Genomic DNA, 18224 nt, shown 5'->3' with positions numbered 1-18224 from the left:
AAGTTTATAATATTACTTTAATCTTGAGAATTGAGTTCATGTGTTAATGTTAATTAGAGTTATGTGTTTTGTGTTGATGAGACCAGTTACTGTGAAACAACTTGTTGAAATGGAGAGAATAAAGTTTTTATCTGCATTTCTTTCAGAATTGTGGAATTAATTGTTATTCATTTAAAAGAAGGCATAAAAGGCAGAACTATCGATATCGGCCGATATCACTCTGAATATTGGTATCGGCTGAGAAATTTAGTATCTCTACTCTATACCTTTTTAATTATACACACATGTGTTTGTCATTAAAGCAGCCTATTAAACACTAGCAAAATGAAGGGGTAATGTTATGACTCAGGAGACCGACAATGATGATATTAAGGTCAACGTATGGTTTGTAACAATGCACTTTATTTATTCTACGTATGTTGTTTCAAGTCTTATAAGCCCCCTAGTGGCAACCATCGGAGTTTCGAAACAGCAATGAGGTAACGAAGACTCGATTGCTGAAATCACGTGACTTACCCAATTTGATTCACGCTCCAAACCACTGATTCGATACAAAAGATTCGTAAAGGTTCATGAAGTAGTGTTTCAAAAGCGGCCATGATATATATCGGTGTCATTTATATATATATATATATATATATATATATATATATATATATATATATATATATATATATATAATTATATCATTTATTATATACATAAGTGTCACGTGAAAGTTTTTTCAACCCCTCTATTATTATTATTATTATTATTATTATTATTATTGACTGTATTGCTCCAAAACAAGTAATAATCAAGCCGGTGCTTATTACTTGTTTCTAAGCAATGCAGTCAATGAGATAAAATTTCTGCAATTATATATAATATACAGAAATTTATATATTAAATTTAGTCAATTTAATTAAATTCGTGTAATTAAATACACACACATTATATATATATATATATATATATATATATATATAATGTGTGTGTATTTAATTACACGAATTTAATTAAATTGACTGTATTAAATGAACTATACAATGCTATAATGTATGTGTGTGTGTATATATATATATATATATATACATACATACATATATATATACATACATATATATATATATATATATATATATATATATATATATATATATATATATATATATATATATATATATATATAGCTAAATGACGCGTGAAAGTTTTTTCAACCTATTGTCTAAGTCCGTTTATTTATTTATTTATTTCCCCATTATATTCAAATCTTCTCTGCGTTATTGCCTTGTTGGTTTGTGTAATATTTTCTGTTCACTGCATAAAGTATGAAATACACATAAAACAAAAAAAATAAAACAATAAAAACACCAAACCGACCACCCGAGGGAGCCGTTAACTTCCTGTATTGTGGGCGTGGCTTTGAACCGTTTAAACCTATTCGTAAAAAGTCTGATAGGCTGTATTTTGTTTACCATTCCGTGATTGGACCAGAGAATGCCGTTCTGTGATGTGATTGGCTAGCCACATCAGCCTCAAATTCAAAAAGCATCTAAGTGTCTAAGTAGCGTGTGGTTGGTACACCAGAGCTGTGTTTCACACCGGAGATTTAGTGGTGTTTGTTGCTATGGTTAGTTTGAAGGAATAATCGCGAACATGTCCAGTACATCGGCGCGAGCGAGTTTCTTTGATGTTAGTCCAACTTGTGATCCTCCTTTTCGTACAAACGGACACGGCAAAGAAAACGACGGACTGCTTCCAGTTCTCACCCTGGTTCAGTTTTCCAGGTCTCCTTTCGTGACTTTTGGGACGGTAAAGTTGGAGTCATCCAAATCTCTACCTTTATGCATTGAAAACCCAACTGAGGACGCAGCCATTACTGTTACTGTGGATAAAATCCCTTCTTCCAGAGGCTTCTCAGTTGATCAAACGACCTTCACAATCCCGGTGAGTATAATGTGTGTTTACTAAATTGGTAGTTGGTTAAATGGCAATTAATCACATAGTAAAAGGTTTGAAAGTGCATGCATGAGATCTCTGTAGTTTCAACTCATTGTGTTCTTTGTTTGTGTGTGTGTATGTGTGTTTATATATATATATAAAAAATATATATTTTGGTGGAGCATATAGGCATGAGAGTCTTTGTGTCTTTTGGTGTATTTAATGAGTCAGGTCTCAGCTGCCCAAAGTCACAGACACATGCACTCACTCACCTACTTACTTTACACATTCACACCTATGGTAAATTTTTCTTGGCTAATTCACCCGCTGACATGTCTTTGGGACGAAACCTGGGAGTTCTATCATGGGTTATACATCTCCACTCAGCAATTACACGAGACACACTCTTGCATACCATCTACTTGAAGGTCCACATGTATAGTGGTGTCACATGGGATTCTGCCACAGACCTTCTGAGTCCTACCTCAATCCAAAAAAATATATATTGTCATATTTATGGGGTGCAGTGGAAAGAAATCAGTGTTACTGATTTCCATGTGTCTTTGTGGATCTAAATTCTGGCAGGTGTTAACAGTATGTTGCATGGTTTTTATAAATGTCAAAAAGAACAAAACAAAAATAATACTTTTTCATTAGATGTTTCATGTTTGTTCAATTTTAATAATAATAATATTATGATGGTAAGTCAAATGAAGACCTTAAAAGTGTTAAGTACATTAGCAACCAGAATAATTATTTTCTAGAGGAAACCCAACACTTTGTAAAAGCTGGAACACTTGCAGTAAAAATAATAATAATAATAATAAAAAAATAGGTGATGCTTATTTGCAATAAACAATGCAAAATAAACAACAAATGTTATGTTTTTAATTTGACTCACCCTTGTGTAATAACCCTTGTCTTCATCATTGATCATATCAGATTTGACACTTTCATAACCCCTTCACAACTAATGTCACAAATAACTGATGAAAGGTATATTAACTAAATTAAAAATAAAATGTAGAATACTCCAGGTATGAACGGAGTGTACAGCATTAGACAACATGACCTGTGATCAGTATATCCATTTCCAAATAGTGACACAAGCACCAGTGAATCTTTCCAGTGAGTTTCTAACTCGGAGTGCTGACTTTAGTACCTTACTTTTTACAATGAAAATAGTCTGTGCAAATACACACAATTTCATTTCTGTTGTGCAGTCCTCTTTTAAATTGAATTAGTGATAAAAAACATTAATGAATATGGCAGATCTACAGGTTGGGGAGGGGGGGGGCAAGCCTATTCAATTTTGATTTTGTTTCTCAATTTTCAAAAATGTTGTTTTTCAGTATTTCAGTTTATATATACCATTGTTTTATCGTTTATGATCTTGTGTGTACTTGATCACTAAGTATGTGAATTCACTAAATATATTGTTGAGTAAATCAAATTCAGTGTATTATCAATCTATCTGTTGAGGTTTAAAAAAAAAATGAATAAGACTTTATAATTGATTCTGTTTCTTTGTTGCATTACAAGCAGACATTTTGGCATTGTTCTTTATCTTAAAATCACAGAATTCTCTTACAGGTCTGTATAATTGCATAATCTTATAGGTTTGTGATATTAATATATTGATCCCTAATAATTTCCAAGCAGAGAGAACTATTTCCAGCTTTATTTTTATATTTACTTTTAAGCAATATACTGGTGTAAAATGTCTATGTTCAATGAAATCTAAACAATGCCTTTAAAGTACACCTATTATGGTTTTTCAAATATCACCTTTCATTTAATGTGTTATAGAGCTGTTTGTGAATGTAAAAATGTCTGCAAATTTTCAAAAATGAAAGCGCACGACAACGGGGTTATCGACTGCCAATAGAAGGAACCGATTCTGAACAGCTGAATCGAGTCATTAGTGATTCCAGACTTTGCTTCCTGTACTAACCTACGTAGGTTTGTAACAAAAAACCCCGCCTCTGGTCTTCATTGGCTGCCCGTGAACAGATGGAGCTGAAACTCGTTATGGTAGTGGGCGTTTCCTTTTTAGACACACGCTGACGGCATAAGACCAATCACAACAGACTGGGACATCTGACCAATCAGAGCACAGTATGTTCTCTGAAAGGAGGAGTTTAGAACGAATCCTTTAGAACGGATCGTTTAGAGTCGTTTGCGACACTGGGGGGGGGGGGGGGAAGGTAATGCTGCAGTTTAAATTATGAGGACATTTAAAGTGTTTTTTGACCTCGGATTCATGGAAATCTATTGTATGAGACCTTTTAAAACAAAATTAGACACGTATCAAAACCATAATAGGTGTGCTTTAATACATCTGTGCATTTTTCTCAAAAAGGTAAGTGAGGGCCTTATCATTTTAAGAGCTCGATTAGATGTTTGTTTGCTTGCTATTCTTTTGAAAAATTTATTCTAAATCTATGATGTGTGTTTACAGCCTGAAGACAGAGTGACCATAACTGTAACATGGACACCTGTAGAAGAAGGTGGTGTAAGAGAACTCCTCAGCTTTACTGCCAATGGCATTGTCAAGCATCAAGCCATTTTGCTTGGAAAAGCAGAAGGTGCAAAAACCAAAAAGGTAAATCTTTTTTTCATTGTGGATTATAAAATGCCTTTTTTTCCTGCACAGTTTTACAAGAACCGGAATGCTGCACAGTTCGGTGTTTTTTTCCTGTTTTACTTGCAGACCTGCCAATTTCTACACTTTTTGCTTTGCCCTGAACATCGGAGTGCTGCTTTAAGTTATATAGGTATACAGGGTATTACAGCAAACCACCAGGCAAGACACGGACCTCCCCCCAGCACATGTAGTTATGTATAACCCTGTGTATACACTCACTATAATTTCTACCTTATGCAAGTGATTTGTTAAAGGAGTACATCGAAAAAGGTATTGAGTTTTTTTACACCCCTGCCAGGACTATGGACTACACATTGTTCCTTCTCAGGTTTGGTGGATATAGGATGATTTTGACATGATTTACGGTCAGGTCCATAAGTATTTAGACAGTGAGACCTTTTTTTTTGTAATTTTGTCTTTGTATACCACCACAATGGAGTTGAAATGAAGCAACCAAGATGTGGTTAAAGACTTTAATTCAAGGGGTTTAACAAAAATATTGCATTAACCATTTAGGAGTATCAACCTTTTTATCAACCTACAGTCCCCCAATTTTCACTGGCTCAAAAGTAATTGGACAAACTAGCATAATCATAAATATTAGGATTAATTTTAATATTTGTCTGAAAATCCTTTGCAGCCAATGACTAACTGAAATCTGTGACCCATTGACATCACAAAATGCTGAGTTTCCTCCCTTGATGTGTTTTGTCAGGCCTTTACTGTACTTGCCTTTAGTTGCTGCTTGTTTGTGAGTCTTTATGCCTTCAGTTTTGTCTTCAGTAAGTGAAAAGCATGCTCAGTGGGGTTGATGTCATCAGACCTTTAAGAACATTTAATTTCTTTGCATTAAGAAGCCCTTGGGTTGCCTTTGCAGTATTTCTGGGTCATTATCCATCTGTACTGTGAAGCAGCATCCTATCAGTTTTGCAGTATTTGACTGAATCTGAGCAGAAAGTATAGCTCTATATGCTTCAGAATTCATCCTGCTTACTTCTATTAGCAGTCAAATCATCAATAAATACCAGTGACCCAGTTTCATTGGCAGCCATAAATATCCATGCCATAACACTTCCTCCCCAGGTTTGACAGATGATGTGGTCTGTTATGGACCTTGAGCCCTTCCTTTCCTTCTCCATATTCTTCTCTTCCCATCATTCTGGTACAAATTAATCTTGCATCAGAACTGGTCAGGCTTATTTAATTTTTTTATTTTTATTTTTTAACTAAAAAGGTGTTTTTTGAGTGCAGACTTTGACATATGTGCCCCTACCTCATTCAGAGTGTTCTTGACTTGGCTAGATGTTGTGAAGGGTTTTTTTCTTCAACAATGAAAGAATTCTGCATTCATCCACTTTTGTTGTCTTCCGTGATCTTCCAGGGCTTTTGGGGTTGTTGAGCTCACCAGTGCATTCCTTCTTTTTAAGCATGTACCAAATTATTGATTTGGCCGCTCCTAAAGCTTCTGATGTCTCTCTGATCGGTTTGTTCTGTATTTTCAGTCTAATGGTGGCCTCCTTAAGTTGCATCAGCACACCTTTGGACCACATATTGAGAGTTCCCGTGAACCGTTATAAAATGCAAATTCAACAGTTGGAATCAAAAACAACAAAACATCAAAACAAATGGCTGTAATTCCTAAATGGTTAATGCAATATTTTTGTTAAACCCCTTGAATTAAAGCTGGAAGTCTACACTTCAGTCTCATATTGATTGCTTCATTTCAAGTCCATTGAGGTGGTGTACAGAGATAAAATAATATAAATTGTGCTACTGTCCAAATTCTTATGGACCTGACAGATTATTCTCAATAACACTTGAGTTGAATAAGGCATATTGGAATGCAGAAATCTTTGCCAAAATAAATACCTTACCATAGTGAAGCATATATTAATGGACTGTCCAGCTATTAGCAATACTAGACAATGTTTTTACTCGGAAAATAAATATTTAGAAGCCAAAATGTCTCAACAGGAAATTTACATTTATATCATTTGGCAGACGCCATTTTCCAGAGCAGGTTTCATTTCTCATTTATACATCTGAGCAACTGAGGGTTAAGGGCCTTGCCCAAGGACCCAACAGTGGTAGCTTGGCAATACTGGGGCTTGAACTTCTGGCCTTCTGATCAGTAACCCAGAGCCTTTAACCACTGAGCCACTACTGATGCTGTTGAAATGTAAGATTTTATTGTTGTAATACTGTGAGAATTGATGGAATATCCCGTTTTACCTACCTTGATCTTGCCATGAAAGTAGCCATTGATGCTGGCATGGCATTGAAAAACAATAAATATATCTTACCATAATGTTCAGATGAATTAAGATGCTGTGCTACAACCTGCATAATTACTGACTTTCTCTTGTTTTTATAGAAAAGTCTATGGGATACAATCAAATCCAAGAGAGTCCCTTCCCAGGGTGGAAAAGTGGCCTCGATACCGATCAAGGCAGCCAACAAGACATTTCATGTGTCTCGACAGCCACAATATAAAAGAAATCGAGCCTCAAACCCACTAACACCAGTAAACCAGGAAAGGACATCCCAAAGGCCCATTTGCAGTAAGGAGAAAAACTCCCAGTCTATGTATCCTGAGATCCCCCAAGCTCTACCTAAGGCTATCTATGATGACTTCGAAAGTATGTCTTCTCAAAACAAGTCTCCAGTTGTTCTCTTAGTGCCAGCTGACAGATTTCTTGATGCTATGGATAAGGAAAATATCTCTTCTGTACCACTGCAGAATGTTGATTACAAAGGAAGCAGAGTGTTGAATAAGACACTGTCACCCATTGGTACCCCAGAGAGGTTTTCCAACCCCTTGATGTCCCGATTTCAAAGTCCTCTTCCTGTCATTTGCAAACCAATTAAGGGTGGAAATTCGGAGTCAACGACACAGATTTTGTCTGTTAAGGATGCGTTGGCTGTCATTAATTCTGATTTGTCTTGTTCAGTGAGTCCCCCAAATGCCTGCTCTAGCTTAAATTTAGCTGATTCTCTGGAATGCGAGGATTTAAGCATGGATGGTAAACTTGAAACAGCCATAAACATTGTGGGAGATGTCTGCCCTCAGATTGACGTTGCTCAGCCGAGGCTAACTTTCTTTGTCAAATCCAACAAAGTACTAGATAATGAGCCAGAGCCTGAGGATGTCATGCACAGCCCTGCTGCTTGCTCTGCCTTGGATACCAAATTTTACAGTGGGGTTGGTAATGAGATGAACCAAGGTCTTAAACCCAAGAAGATTCTTTTTAACTCTGCTACAGTTATTAAAAGCAAAGCAGGGACTTCTCCTGAGCACAGTCCAAACACTTGCAAAACAAGAACCTTCAGACGTAGACTTCTGCAGAAAGCACCTTTGGTTTCTGCCAGTCCAGAGTCAAACACAGGCTTACTGGATGGGGTCTCCGTTTTGCCTGTAATAAACTCTGATGTATGTGTTAACTTTAAATTCAATGTAACACCCCCCCAGGAATCAGAACAAAAGCTATTGCCTCAACGACCAGCTTTTCCAGATCAGCCTCCAGCCTCCACTCATGCTGCTGTGCAACCAATCCTAACCCTTAATGATGGAAATCATGCAAACAGTGCAACCTCATCTGATGCCTCAGACTTTGGGATATTGCCATTGTGTGTCTCAGAGAACATGTTTCCTGTGCATAGCCGTGCAGTAAATCAGAACAGGAAAAGAAAAAGTGATGAATATTTAAGGGACAACTCAGAGTGTTTGCCTGGATTTTTGGAAGTTAAACAAAACTCAGATGAGACCCAAGAACACAAAAAATCCTGTTATGAAAAACAATTCAGTTCACGGTATAAACAGACACAAAGAAAAATAACTGGTGAGTAAAATAAAAACTAGTATTTTACATTTGTTCTTGAGTGAAATAGTTTAAAATCAGGTTCGTATAATGTATAAACCTAATCAGGTTTGTTGAATGTATATGTATTTAAGATGAAATTGTTTAAGAAAATTCACTTTTGTTATAATACGCAGGCCTTTGTCTAATTCTTTACAGTAATCTCATAGAAAGAAATAATATTGTTCGTGGTACACTCAGTGTTTCATTTAGGTTTGAATGTTGTTTTTTTTGGTGTTTTTTTTTTTTTTTTTTAAACAAATTATGTAGCATCAAGCTCGAGGAAGTCCACAAAAGTGCCAGTACAAAAGCCCAATCCAAAATCAACACAACAGGGTAAATAAAGGCTCTGTTCATATTTCGTCGTCTTTACTGATATAAAGCTCGTTGTAGTGATTTAAGTGTTTTATGAAGTTGTTATGCATAAGTAAATATTAATTGTGCAGGAGGACAGTCTTTGAAGTCATTCAGCTCCTCGAAGATGAAAACGGCAAAGGTTATAGCTGTGGCACAAACCCGGCTGAACTTCATAACGCCAACACAGACAGGTATATTTGTCGTTCTACTGTCATTATTTAAATTGATACGAGGCTGGCTAGAGGTTTATTTTTGTTTGTTTTTTTTGTTTTTTTTAAATCAGCAAGCTTGTACTCCGCAAACCAGACATTGCACATGCTTATAAAAATATTAGTTTTACCATCTGGCATGTTACTCATTGTATAGCATACTTCATGTATATGACACAGAATAACATAAAAAATTTAACTAAACCTTCTTTGCCTGATCGGTGTTTGAGTTAATTTATATAATTAAATTTTTATTTATGTATTGTTATGTTGACAGCTATACCTAGGCATCCACTGCCATTTGCTGCCAAGAACATGTTTTACGATGAACGATGGATTGAGAAGCAGGAACGAGGATTCACATGGTGGATGAATTATGTGCTCACTCCTGATGACTTCAAAGTGGCCACTGAAGTCACCAAAGGTGTGGTCTCTGTCTGGAAGTCTGATCCTAGTGCACTTTATTTTACATTTTGGCTGACCCAGAAAACGTTTTTAAAGAACATCTTCTGCAGAAACATTGCAAATCTAGTTTTTTTTTATAAAATATTTGATTGCCCCAATACAAGTCCATGTAATAGCCATGCTTCTTTTTGCACAATAACAACCACAACTGTATACCAGCTAGGGATGCATAGATCAATACTGGTATTGGGTATTAGTTTGATACAAGGCTCCCAATACCTACATCTGATATCGCATAATACAATGAGACCTAAACTTAGATTTCAAGAAGTTCTTACATTTGACATTTATGGCATTTGGCAGACTCCCTTATCCAGAGTGATTTACATTTATCTCATTTATACAACTGAGCAGTTAAAGGCCTTTCTCAAAGGACCAACAGTGGTGGCTTGGTGGGGCTGGGGTTTGACCTCGTGACCTTCTGAGCAGTAGCCCAATGTCTTAAAGTCTGTTTTTATTTTAAGAAGTGATTTAACTGATTTGAGACATTTCTGATAGAGCAGAACAGAAATAATAAGATTGAATGGGAATTCTGAATTACGGTAAATAATGGTAAATACACTTTTTAAATAAAAAATATAATTATTCTATTGGGCTTATCTGAGAGATTTTCAATGTATTTAATTTTCTTTGTAGTGAATGCCTTATCACTAACTATGGGAAGTGAGAAGGTGAATGTACCCAACGCGCCAACCAAAGAGGAGATGTCGTTCAGAACCTATACAGCCCGGAGGCACTTGAACCGTGTTAGACGTGCAGCGTGCCAGCTTTTCACGTCTGACCAAATGGCGAAAGCTATAAAGCGCCTGGAGGTGGAGGTGGAGGCAAAGAGGCTGCTTATCCGTAAGGATCGACATCTCTGGAAGGATATAGGTAAATGTATTGGAAGCTGAACCTTTGCTGTTTCTGTCTGGGAACAAAATAATAATGCTTTTTTTTATAAAAAAAAAAAAAACATTAAGATGGTTGTCAGAATGTGCAGACTGAACAGCTTTTTGAAGATGATTTATATAATTTTTGGTTGCTTAATAAAGGTAGCCCTGTATGCTACCACAGATGCTGATAATGGCAGCTTACTGGAACTCAGTCATTCGAAATGCATTGAGCTTTAAAATATATAATTTACTAATTAAAATGTATTTTCTTGTTTCTTATTAGGTGAAAGACAGAAAGTTCTAAACTGGCTTCTGTCTTACAATCCGCTCTGGCTACGAATCGGCCTGGAGGTATTTAATTTCAGAAATACTGAAGCGTTGGAAATTATACAAACAGTCTCTTATAGAATTCTCACACTATTCAATACGCATTCTTATTCTAGACAATCTTTGGAGAACTGATTTCCTTGGAGAGCAACAGCGACATCATGGGCCTGGCCATGTTCATACTTGGGCGGCTACTCTGGAATCCAGACATTGCTGCAGAGTTCAGACACCCCAAAGTTCCCCACCTGTACAGAGACGGTAACACCCAGTAAAACATTTAGTATGTTTTTTAATATAGCGTTTAATATTTCTATCAACTGCATTGAAATAATGTCTCATACATTTCTTTATATTCTTATTTAACAGGGCATGAGGAGATGCTGTCCCGCTTTACTTTGAAGAAACTACTTTTACTTGTCTGCTTTCTGGACAAGGCCAAAGAATCTAGGCTAATTGAGCACGACCCCTGTTTGTTTTGCATGGATGCTGAATTTAAGGTTCTTTTAATTTTTAATTCTGTCCGGTTTTTTTCCCAGTTCAGTTCTTAAATGGCCCGCATTTGTGCTCTCTCCCATCTCTCAACACACCTGAATCAGTTTCATTATGTTTCAGCAAAACCATTTTTATATATATATATATATATATATATATATATATATATATATATATATATATATATATATATATATATATATAAAAAATAAATTCTTTATAGCTCCAAGATTTTTACAAATTTAACATTTTTTGCACTGAACAAAGACTACATGTAACTAAGACTGTACAAGTAAAATTGCTAATTAGATTACTAATTTATGCATAGAAATGGAACAAAAGTTGCAAAGGTAAGTTTGTCAGAATTAAATTTTTATTTTTAATAATCCGTACAAAGTCTTCCTGATGGCCAACAAAAAAGCACAAGGGTATATGTGGTATTCCATTAATGAACTTCCAGTGGTTTAGCTGTAGCACCATTATTATTATTTTTTTTTGCTTGTTTTTGTTCTGTTCACTGTGCTGTTAAGTATAGAAGCTCTGAATTGCAAAGTGTGAAATTTTTGTTCAATTGGCTGGATGAATCTGTGGCTAAGTGTGCTCCTGAGCCTCCTCAACTCAGCGTAGAGAGAATGAGAAGGATTGTCCATGATGGTTTTTAGCTTCCTTCTCATCCTCTTCTCAGTCCCTTCCTCCATCCTGTTCAGTTCCATCCCTACCACAGAGCTGGCCTTCCTCACCAACTTGTTCAGTTTGTTGTCACCACAAGTCCCGATGCTACCTCCCCATCACACCACAGCAAAGATTATTACACTGGCCACCACAGACTGGTAAAACATCCATAGCAGCCTAGTGCACACATTAAAGGACCTGAGCCTTCTCAGAAAGAACGTCTTGCTCTGTCCTTTCTTATAGATGGCCTCAGTGTTGTCTGACCAGTCCAGTTTGTTATTGAGTTGCACCCCTAGGAACACTAACTCCACTCTCCCCTTATGGCGACAGGGGTTTGACCTGTCAGACCTGTTAGACCGCTTGGTGTTCCGGAAGTCCACCACCAGCTCCTTGATTTTCCCCATGTTGAGCTGGAGGTGGTTGTCGTCGCGCCATCTTATAAAGCTTTCGATAAGGTCTCTGTACCCCTCCCCTTTATTATCTGTGATACAGCCAACAATGGAGGAGTCGACTGAAAACTTTTGTAGGTGGCATATTCCCAAATTGAAGCAGAAGCAGCCTTGCAGCCTGATATACTGTGGCCTGTCAGTGAAGTAGTCTGTAATCTAGGCCATAAGGTCCTGGTCCACTTGCCTCACAGAAAGCTTCTCAGCCAGGCGAAGTGGTTGAAGTGTGTTAAAAGCACTAGAGGAATCAAAGATCCTCACAGTGCTTTGTGGCCTCTCCAGGTGTGTGTATGCACTTTGAAGCAGGTTGATGATGCCAGTATTATAGTGTATTATTTTTATTATAGCGTATATAATCACTTGGTAAGTCAAAATAATAACCTTGCAATGAAAAATTTTTTACACTTTGCTGTTCAGGGCTTCTATTGAGAAGCACACCGCCTTGAGTAGTGTTGATTGTAAAAGCAGTTTGTTTAGGTTAAATACAAAAATGATAGAATTTATGTGGTGCAGTGTGCATGTTTTTAAAACATAACTCGTATGTACATCTTGTATAACGCTGGACTAAAATGATTTGCTTTTGTGTTTTCCTCTTAGACAAGTAAAGATCTACTGCTAGCATTTTCACGAGACTTCCTCAGCGGGGAGGGAATCCTTCCACGTCACCTGGGCCTTTTAGGTCTTGCTGTGTCCCACATCCAAACCCCCCTGGATGAGTTCAAATTTGCTGTGCAGAATCTTGCCACTGATCTAAGATGTGGCATTCGCTTGGTGTATGTTTAAGCAGAGCTGCATTTTCCTTTGTTTTTTGCTTTTAAAAATTTTTTTTTTTACTTGGGCATGTTTCCATAGCATAGGACATACTACACGCTGCAGTTGTTAATTCAAACGTGTAATATTTGCTGAAAAGCAGTTCAGTTTCCGATAAAGTTTTTAAATTTTTTTTTTTTTTTTTTTTTTTTTTTAAGTATTTAATAATAACATTTGTTTGAATGTGTCTCAGACGCATCATGGAGGTCTTCACCCAAGACTGGTCCCTGTCGAGTAAGCTGCGGATGCCTGCGATTAGTCGTCTTCAGAAGGTGCACAATGTTGGTATTGCTCTGCAGGTGCTCAGAGAGAAAGGGGTTGACTTGAGAGATGATCAAGGTAAACTGAGGGCTGAAATTTGTATCAGCCAGTCTGAAGGAATAAAACATTTCTAGTAATGATTACAGCCTCTTAATTGCATGTTTTAATCTTCCTAGGAGTTTTCATTGACCCCAGAGACATAGTAGATGGGCACAGAGAGAAGACACTTAACCTCCTATGGAAAATAATCTTTTCCTTTCAGGTATTGTGTTTGTAGTGTAATTCTGTATGTTGTCAGATTGTAAATTCATATACACTAACCTCAGTGAGATCACCTTTTTAAACAATTGTATTAACACATTTATTTTCTATAGAGGTGATTTATTTAGATACTGAGTTGTTCAGTGGTTTTCAAAGTGGGGGCCGCCAGGGGGTGCGCGGGGGGCCTCAACAATTTGGTGTGAAAAATTAATTCTCACTCTCAGCCAACCACACACACACACACAATCAATTCCTAATGTAATGTAATATAAAGATGTAAGATATAATTATTAATAACAAAAGGGGGATATATTCAGAAGTCTGTATTTTTAATGTGTTTTAAAGACATCTTGCAAAAGGTGGGCCTCGGTCAAATGTTAATGCCATTTGGGGGGCCTTGTCCATACATGATTTCGAGGTTTTTTTTGTGATTATTGTGGCCAAAAATGCCTGATATTTTTTTTTTCTGTGGATTTTTTCAAAAATGTTTTGTTCTATTTTTGTGGACAACTACTTAAATTGGTGAAATGGCAATTGCATGAAATTGTTTTGCATTGCCTTTCACTGTGATGTTTGTTGGTAAATGAGACCTTTTAGCTGTACTCATGTTTGACGCACGTGAATTGAAGAGGGCTTTGACTGAACGCACATTCGGATGATGTCACATGGCGGATCTTGGCCCAAATCTGCGGGAAATTTTGACAAATTGCAAGCTCCTCCATCTATTGTGGCGTTTGCTTGGTTTTATTTTTAATTTTTTAAATTTTTTTTTTGCATTAATTTTGCGATCGCAAAATCCTTGAGGGACTGACTGAATCTATATAGTGAATCAGAGTTTTATCCCACAATATAACATGGTCGTTTTTGCTTGTACTAAACTCTGAAACCAACGCTACTACTAAATAGTGAACTACTCTATTTATTTACTATTCATTGATTCATTTTTAGGTTGAAATTATGCTTGATGTGGAGCAACTCAAAGAAGAAATCAGCTTCCTCAAGAAAACCTGGAGAACAAAACAGAAATTGCATTCTTTAAGGGATGATAAATATGTTCTAAAGAGCATAAAAGAGAGGACAACATTTGAACATCCCAGTGAGAAACTGAATTTGTTGTTGGATTGGGTCAATGCAGTTTGTGGCTTCTACGGATTGAAGGTAGGCTGTCATGGTTTTATATACAAGGATTCATAGTTCATGAAAATGCCTGATTTTTGTTTTCCTGCTACGTAAGCTCCCAGAAGTGACTATTGAGCTTTGATAATGAAAATAATGTCCGCACCGAAGTTTTATTTCAATAGCATCACATTTCTCTTTCTAGGCTGAAAACTTCACAGTGTCATTCTCTGACGGTAGAATCCTTTGCTATCTTATACATCATTACCATCCAAACAACCTGCGAGCTGAGGACATTCAACAGGAAACAACACAAACTATCGAGTGTGGCCGTCATTCCAAACTGGAACTGAACAGCTCCTCGAGTGACTCTGACTATTCCTTTGACTCCCTGGAACAGAAAGGTATCTTTTTATCAACTATTTGTCAACCAATATTTCATTACATTGAAACTGTTACTACACTACTATGGGCTGTCAGTCAGTTTTTGTGTTGCATACACCACTATCAGCTGGGCTGTGGCTTCCTTGGGGAACTATTTTTATCGCCAAACCTAAATTAAGAAAAATATTTGCCTATATTGTGTCTGAAATGCGAGTTTCTTGATTATAGAACTTCAGTTGAGTATAAAAGCAGTGTCACATATGCAATCATGCTGTTGTACTACGTTTTCTTCATTATGCTATGTTCAGTTCTGATTAACAAATGGAATGTCTATTTTTTAAGAGCTTGTTTTTAAGACTTCTTTCCTTCTCAGGTTCGGTGTTACCAACAGTGGATTTCAAAATGCTGCTTGAGAACGAGCGAAGAAATTTTCAGCTTGTGAACTTGGCTGTGTCTTACCTTGGAGGTGTTCCTGCCATGATCACTCCAGAGGACATGTCTAACACAATCCCAAATGAAAAGGTGCAGTGGAATTGCAATTTAAAATACAAAAATTAACACCTCGGGTATGCATTTACTTTCCAATAACTCAATGTGCAGCAGTCAATTATTCCACTGTGTGTATATATGTGTATGTGTGTTTTTATATATTTATATTTATATATATATATATATATATATATATATATATATATATATCATAAAATTTAAAAACACACAGTGGAGGAAGTATTGCACGCATCAACATTTTTTTTTCTTCAGTAAACATATATTAAGCTTATTCATGTAAAAGCTCTAAAAGGCAAGGAGCAAGCTGAAATCCATAAGTAGTTAGAAAGTAATTATTCCTCCTATCTGTGCAAATTAATATCAGCTGGGTTAGTAAATTGATGGTCTATAAAAAGGCTTTTCATTACTATGTTGTCACACAAGAATCTCATGATGGGTAAAAGCAAAGAGCGCTCCCAAGACCTTCACAACCTTATGTTTGAAAAACATATTGATGGAATCGGATACAGGCGTATTTCAAAACTTCTGAATCCTCCTGTAAGCACCATCGGCGCCATTATCCACAAGTGGAAGCAACATCACTCCGTCATCAAGCTCCACGCACAGGAGCTCCTCACAAGATTTCTGACCTGGGAGTCAGAAAAATAGTCCGAAGAGAAGCCCAAGAGCCAAGGACCACTCGGAAAGAGCTCCAGAAACACTTGGAGGCAGCAGGTGCCATCGTCACAGAGAAAACAATAGGCAGTGCACTCCACCGCTCACGCTCACCCCGCAAGACTCCATTACTAAAGAAAAGGGATGTCGAAGCTCATTTAAAGTTTGCTACAACTCATTTTGACAAGACTATGAAATACTGGGAGAGTGTAGTCTGGTCAGACGAGAGCAACATTGAACTTTTTGGCTGTCATACTACACACCATGTCTGGAGAAGAAATGTCACTGCACATCACCCTGTGGCTGTTTTTCATCACATGGTACTGGCAGACTTCATATAATTGAAGGAACGATGAATGGAGCCCTTTACCGTAAGATTCTTGAGAAGAATCCGCTGCCATCCACCAGGATGATGATGAGACGTGGGTGGAGCTTCCAGCAGGACAACAATCCAAAGCATACAGCAAAGGAAACTCTCAATTGGTTTCAGAGAAGAAAAAAAATTCAAGGTGTTAGAATGGCCCTGTCAATCACCTGACTTGAATCCAATTGAACAAGATTTAAAGACAATATGCTTAGAAGAAAGGGCCAAAATCACACCTGAATACTCCGGCCGGTTAATTTCTTCATACAGGAAGCATCTTGAAGCTGTTATTACAAACAAAGGCTTCTCCACTAAGTATTAAATAAATTTCAGTTAATGTGTTCAATACTTTTTTCCCGTATCATTCCACATAACTTTATTTACGGACTTTAATGTTGTGAATTCTTTATACTTCTGGATTTCTTGAGTTAATACTGATGTCTGGTGAAAATTTCACGTGAAAAACCTCATTTACTGAAAAAAATGTTGACGTGTTAATTAGTTATTTCCCCCACTGTGTGTGTGTGCATGCGTGTATTTTATAATTATATATATAATTTTATATATACAGTATCTCACAAAAGTGAGTACACCCGTCACATTTTTGTAAATATTTGATTATATCTTTTCATGTGACAACACTAAAGAAATGACACTTTGCTACAATGTAAAGTAGTGAGTGTACAGCTTGTGTAACAGTGTAAATTTGCTGTCCCCTCAAAAAAACTCAACACACAGCAATTAATGTCTAAACCGCTGGCAACAAAAGTGAGTACACCCCTAAGTGAAAATGTCCAAATTGGGACCAATTAGCCATTTTCTCTCCCCGGTGTCATGTGACTTGTTAGTGTTACACGGTCTCAGGTGTGAATGGGGAGCAGGTGTGTTTCTGATCCGACCTCTATCTAAAAACTTATCCATTTTAAATAGTCTTAGGGTTTATCAGCGTGTGGCTAACAGTACTGTACACTCTTTGGTTTGTGTCTTAGTGTGTCATGTATAACTGATTTCATTTATTAGTATTTCTCATTTTTATATACATCATAGTATAAAGGTTCAGAATCCTGTCTTACATACAGGTAAAATAAAAAAAAAAAAAAACAATGTTCTAGAATTTCCATGTGCAGTTTGAGAACCACTGGTCAAATGTATGAATTTTAGAAGGGTAGTATTGTCTCAAATGTAACACTAGCATTTTTTTATTCTAAACGGAAGTATAAGCTGTTTCCCAGTCGATGGCATATGACGTCAAACGCATGTAATGCGATCTTTAGCAGAATACCCAGTCAACGAAAATTACTTTTTTTTTTTTTCTTTTCAGTTTACTGTTTATAGGTTTGTCCCAACCAGCTCCCTAGTTCAGTAGGTAGTGAGTCAGTATATCGTGTACACGAGTTTGGGCACTGGTAAGGACCCTGGCTCATTACACACTGCGACACTGATAACTCAATTTCCGACAACATGACTACGTACTCTCATTGTAAAAAGCCACCAAAAATTAAATGCGTAAAAATATTTAAGTTTTATGTCCTACATGTCACACACATTTATCATTTATATGTCAAGCATAATTATAGGCAAGCTAGTGGGTTAA

At 36.7% G+C, this 18224-nt stretch overlaps 1 protein-coding gene across 3 annotated transcripts in view; it reads left to right on the top strand.

Annotated features, from left to right (window-relative positions):
- The first annotated feature begins 1213 nt into the window (after nt 1-1213).
- aspm (assembly factor for spindle microtubules) overlaps nt 1214-18224 on the top strand; it is a 36183-nt gene continuing 19172 nt past the window's right edge. For all 3 annotated transcript variants that reach the window (XR_008386918.1, XM_053634561.1, XM_053634560.1), the window contains exons 1-16: nt 1214-1929; nt 4385-4528; nt 6945-8409; nt 8698-8763; nt 8874-8975; nt 9271-9417; nt 10095-10331; nt 10617-10684; nt 10777-10918; nt 11027-11157; nt 12868-13043; nt 13274-13419; nt 13518-13603; nt 14551-14760; nt 14924-15122; nt 15476-15624. Coding sequence is in view for 2 of the 3 variants with exons in the window: in XM_053634561.1 (XP_053490536.1) it covers nt 1639-1929; nt 4385-4528; nt 6945-8409; nt 8698-8763; nt 8874-8975; nt 9271-9417; nt 10095-10331; nt 10617-10684; nt 10777-10918; nt 11027-11157; nt 12868-13043; nt 13274-13419; nt 13518-13603; nt 14551-14760; nt 14924-15122; nt 15476-15624 (3759 nt within the window). In the remaining variant the exon portion in view is untranslated. The remainder of the gene's footprint in view (nt 1930-4384; nt 4529-6944; nt 8410-8697; nt 8764-8873; nt 8976-9270; nt 9418-10094; nt 10332-10616; nt 10685-10776; nt 10919-11026; nt 11158-12867; nt 13044-13273; nt 13420-13517; nt 13604-14550; nt 14761-14923; nt 15123-15475; nt 15625-18224) is intronic.

Source organism: Ictalurus furcatus, chromosome 10 (assembly GCF_023375685.1).
Source record: "Ictalurus furcatus strain D&B chromosome 10, Billie_1.0, whole genome shotgun sequence".
NCBI lineage: Eukaryota > Metazoa > Chordata > Actinopteri > Siluriformes > Ictaluridae > Ictalurus > Ictalurus furcatus.
The sequence above is the reverse complement of the archived record's forward strand: the minus strand, read 5'-3'. Positions and strand labels throughout refer to the sequence as shown.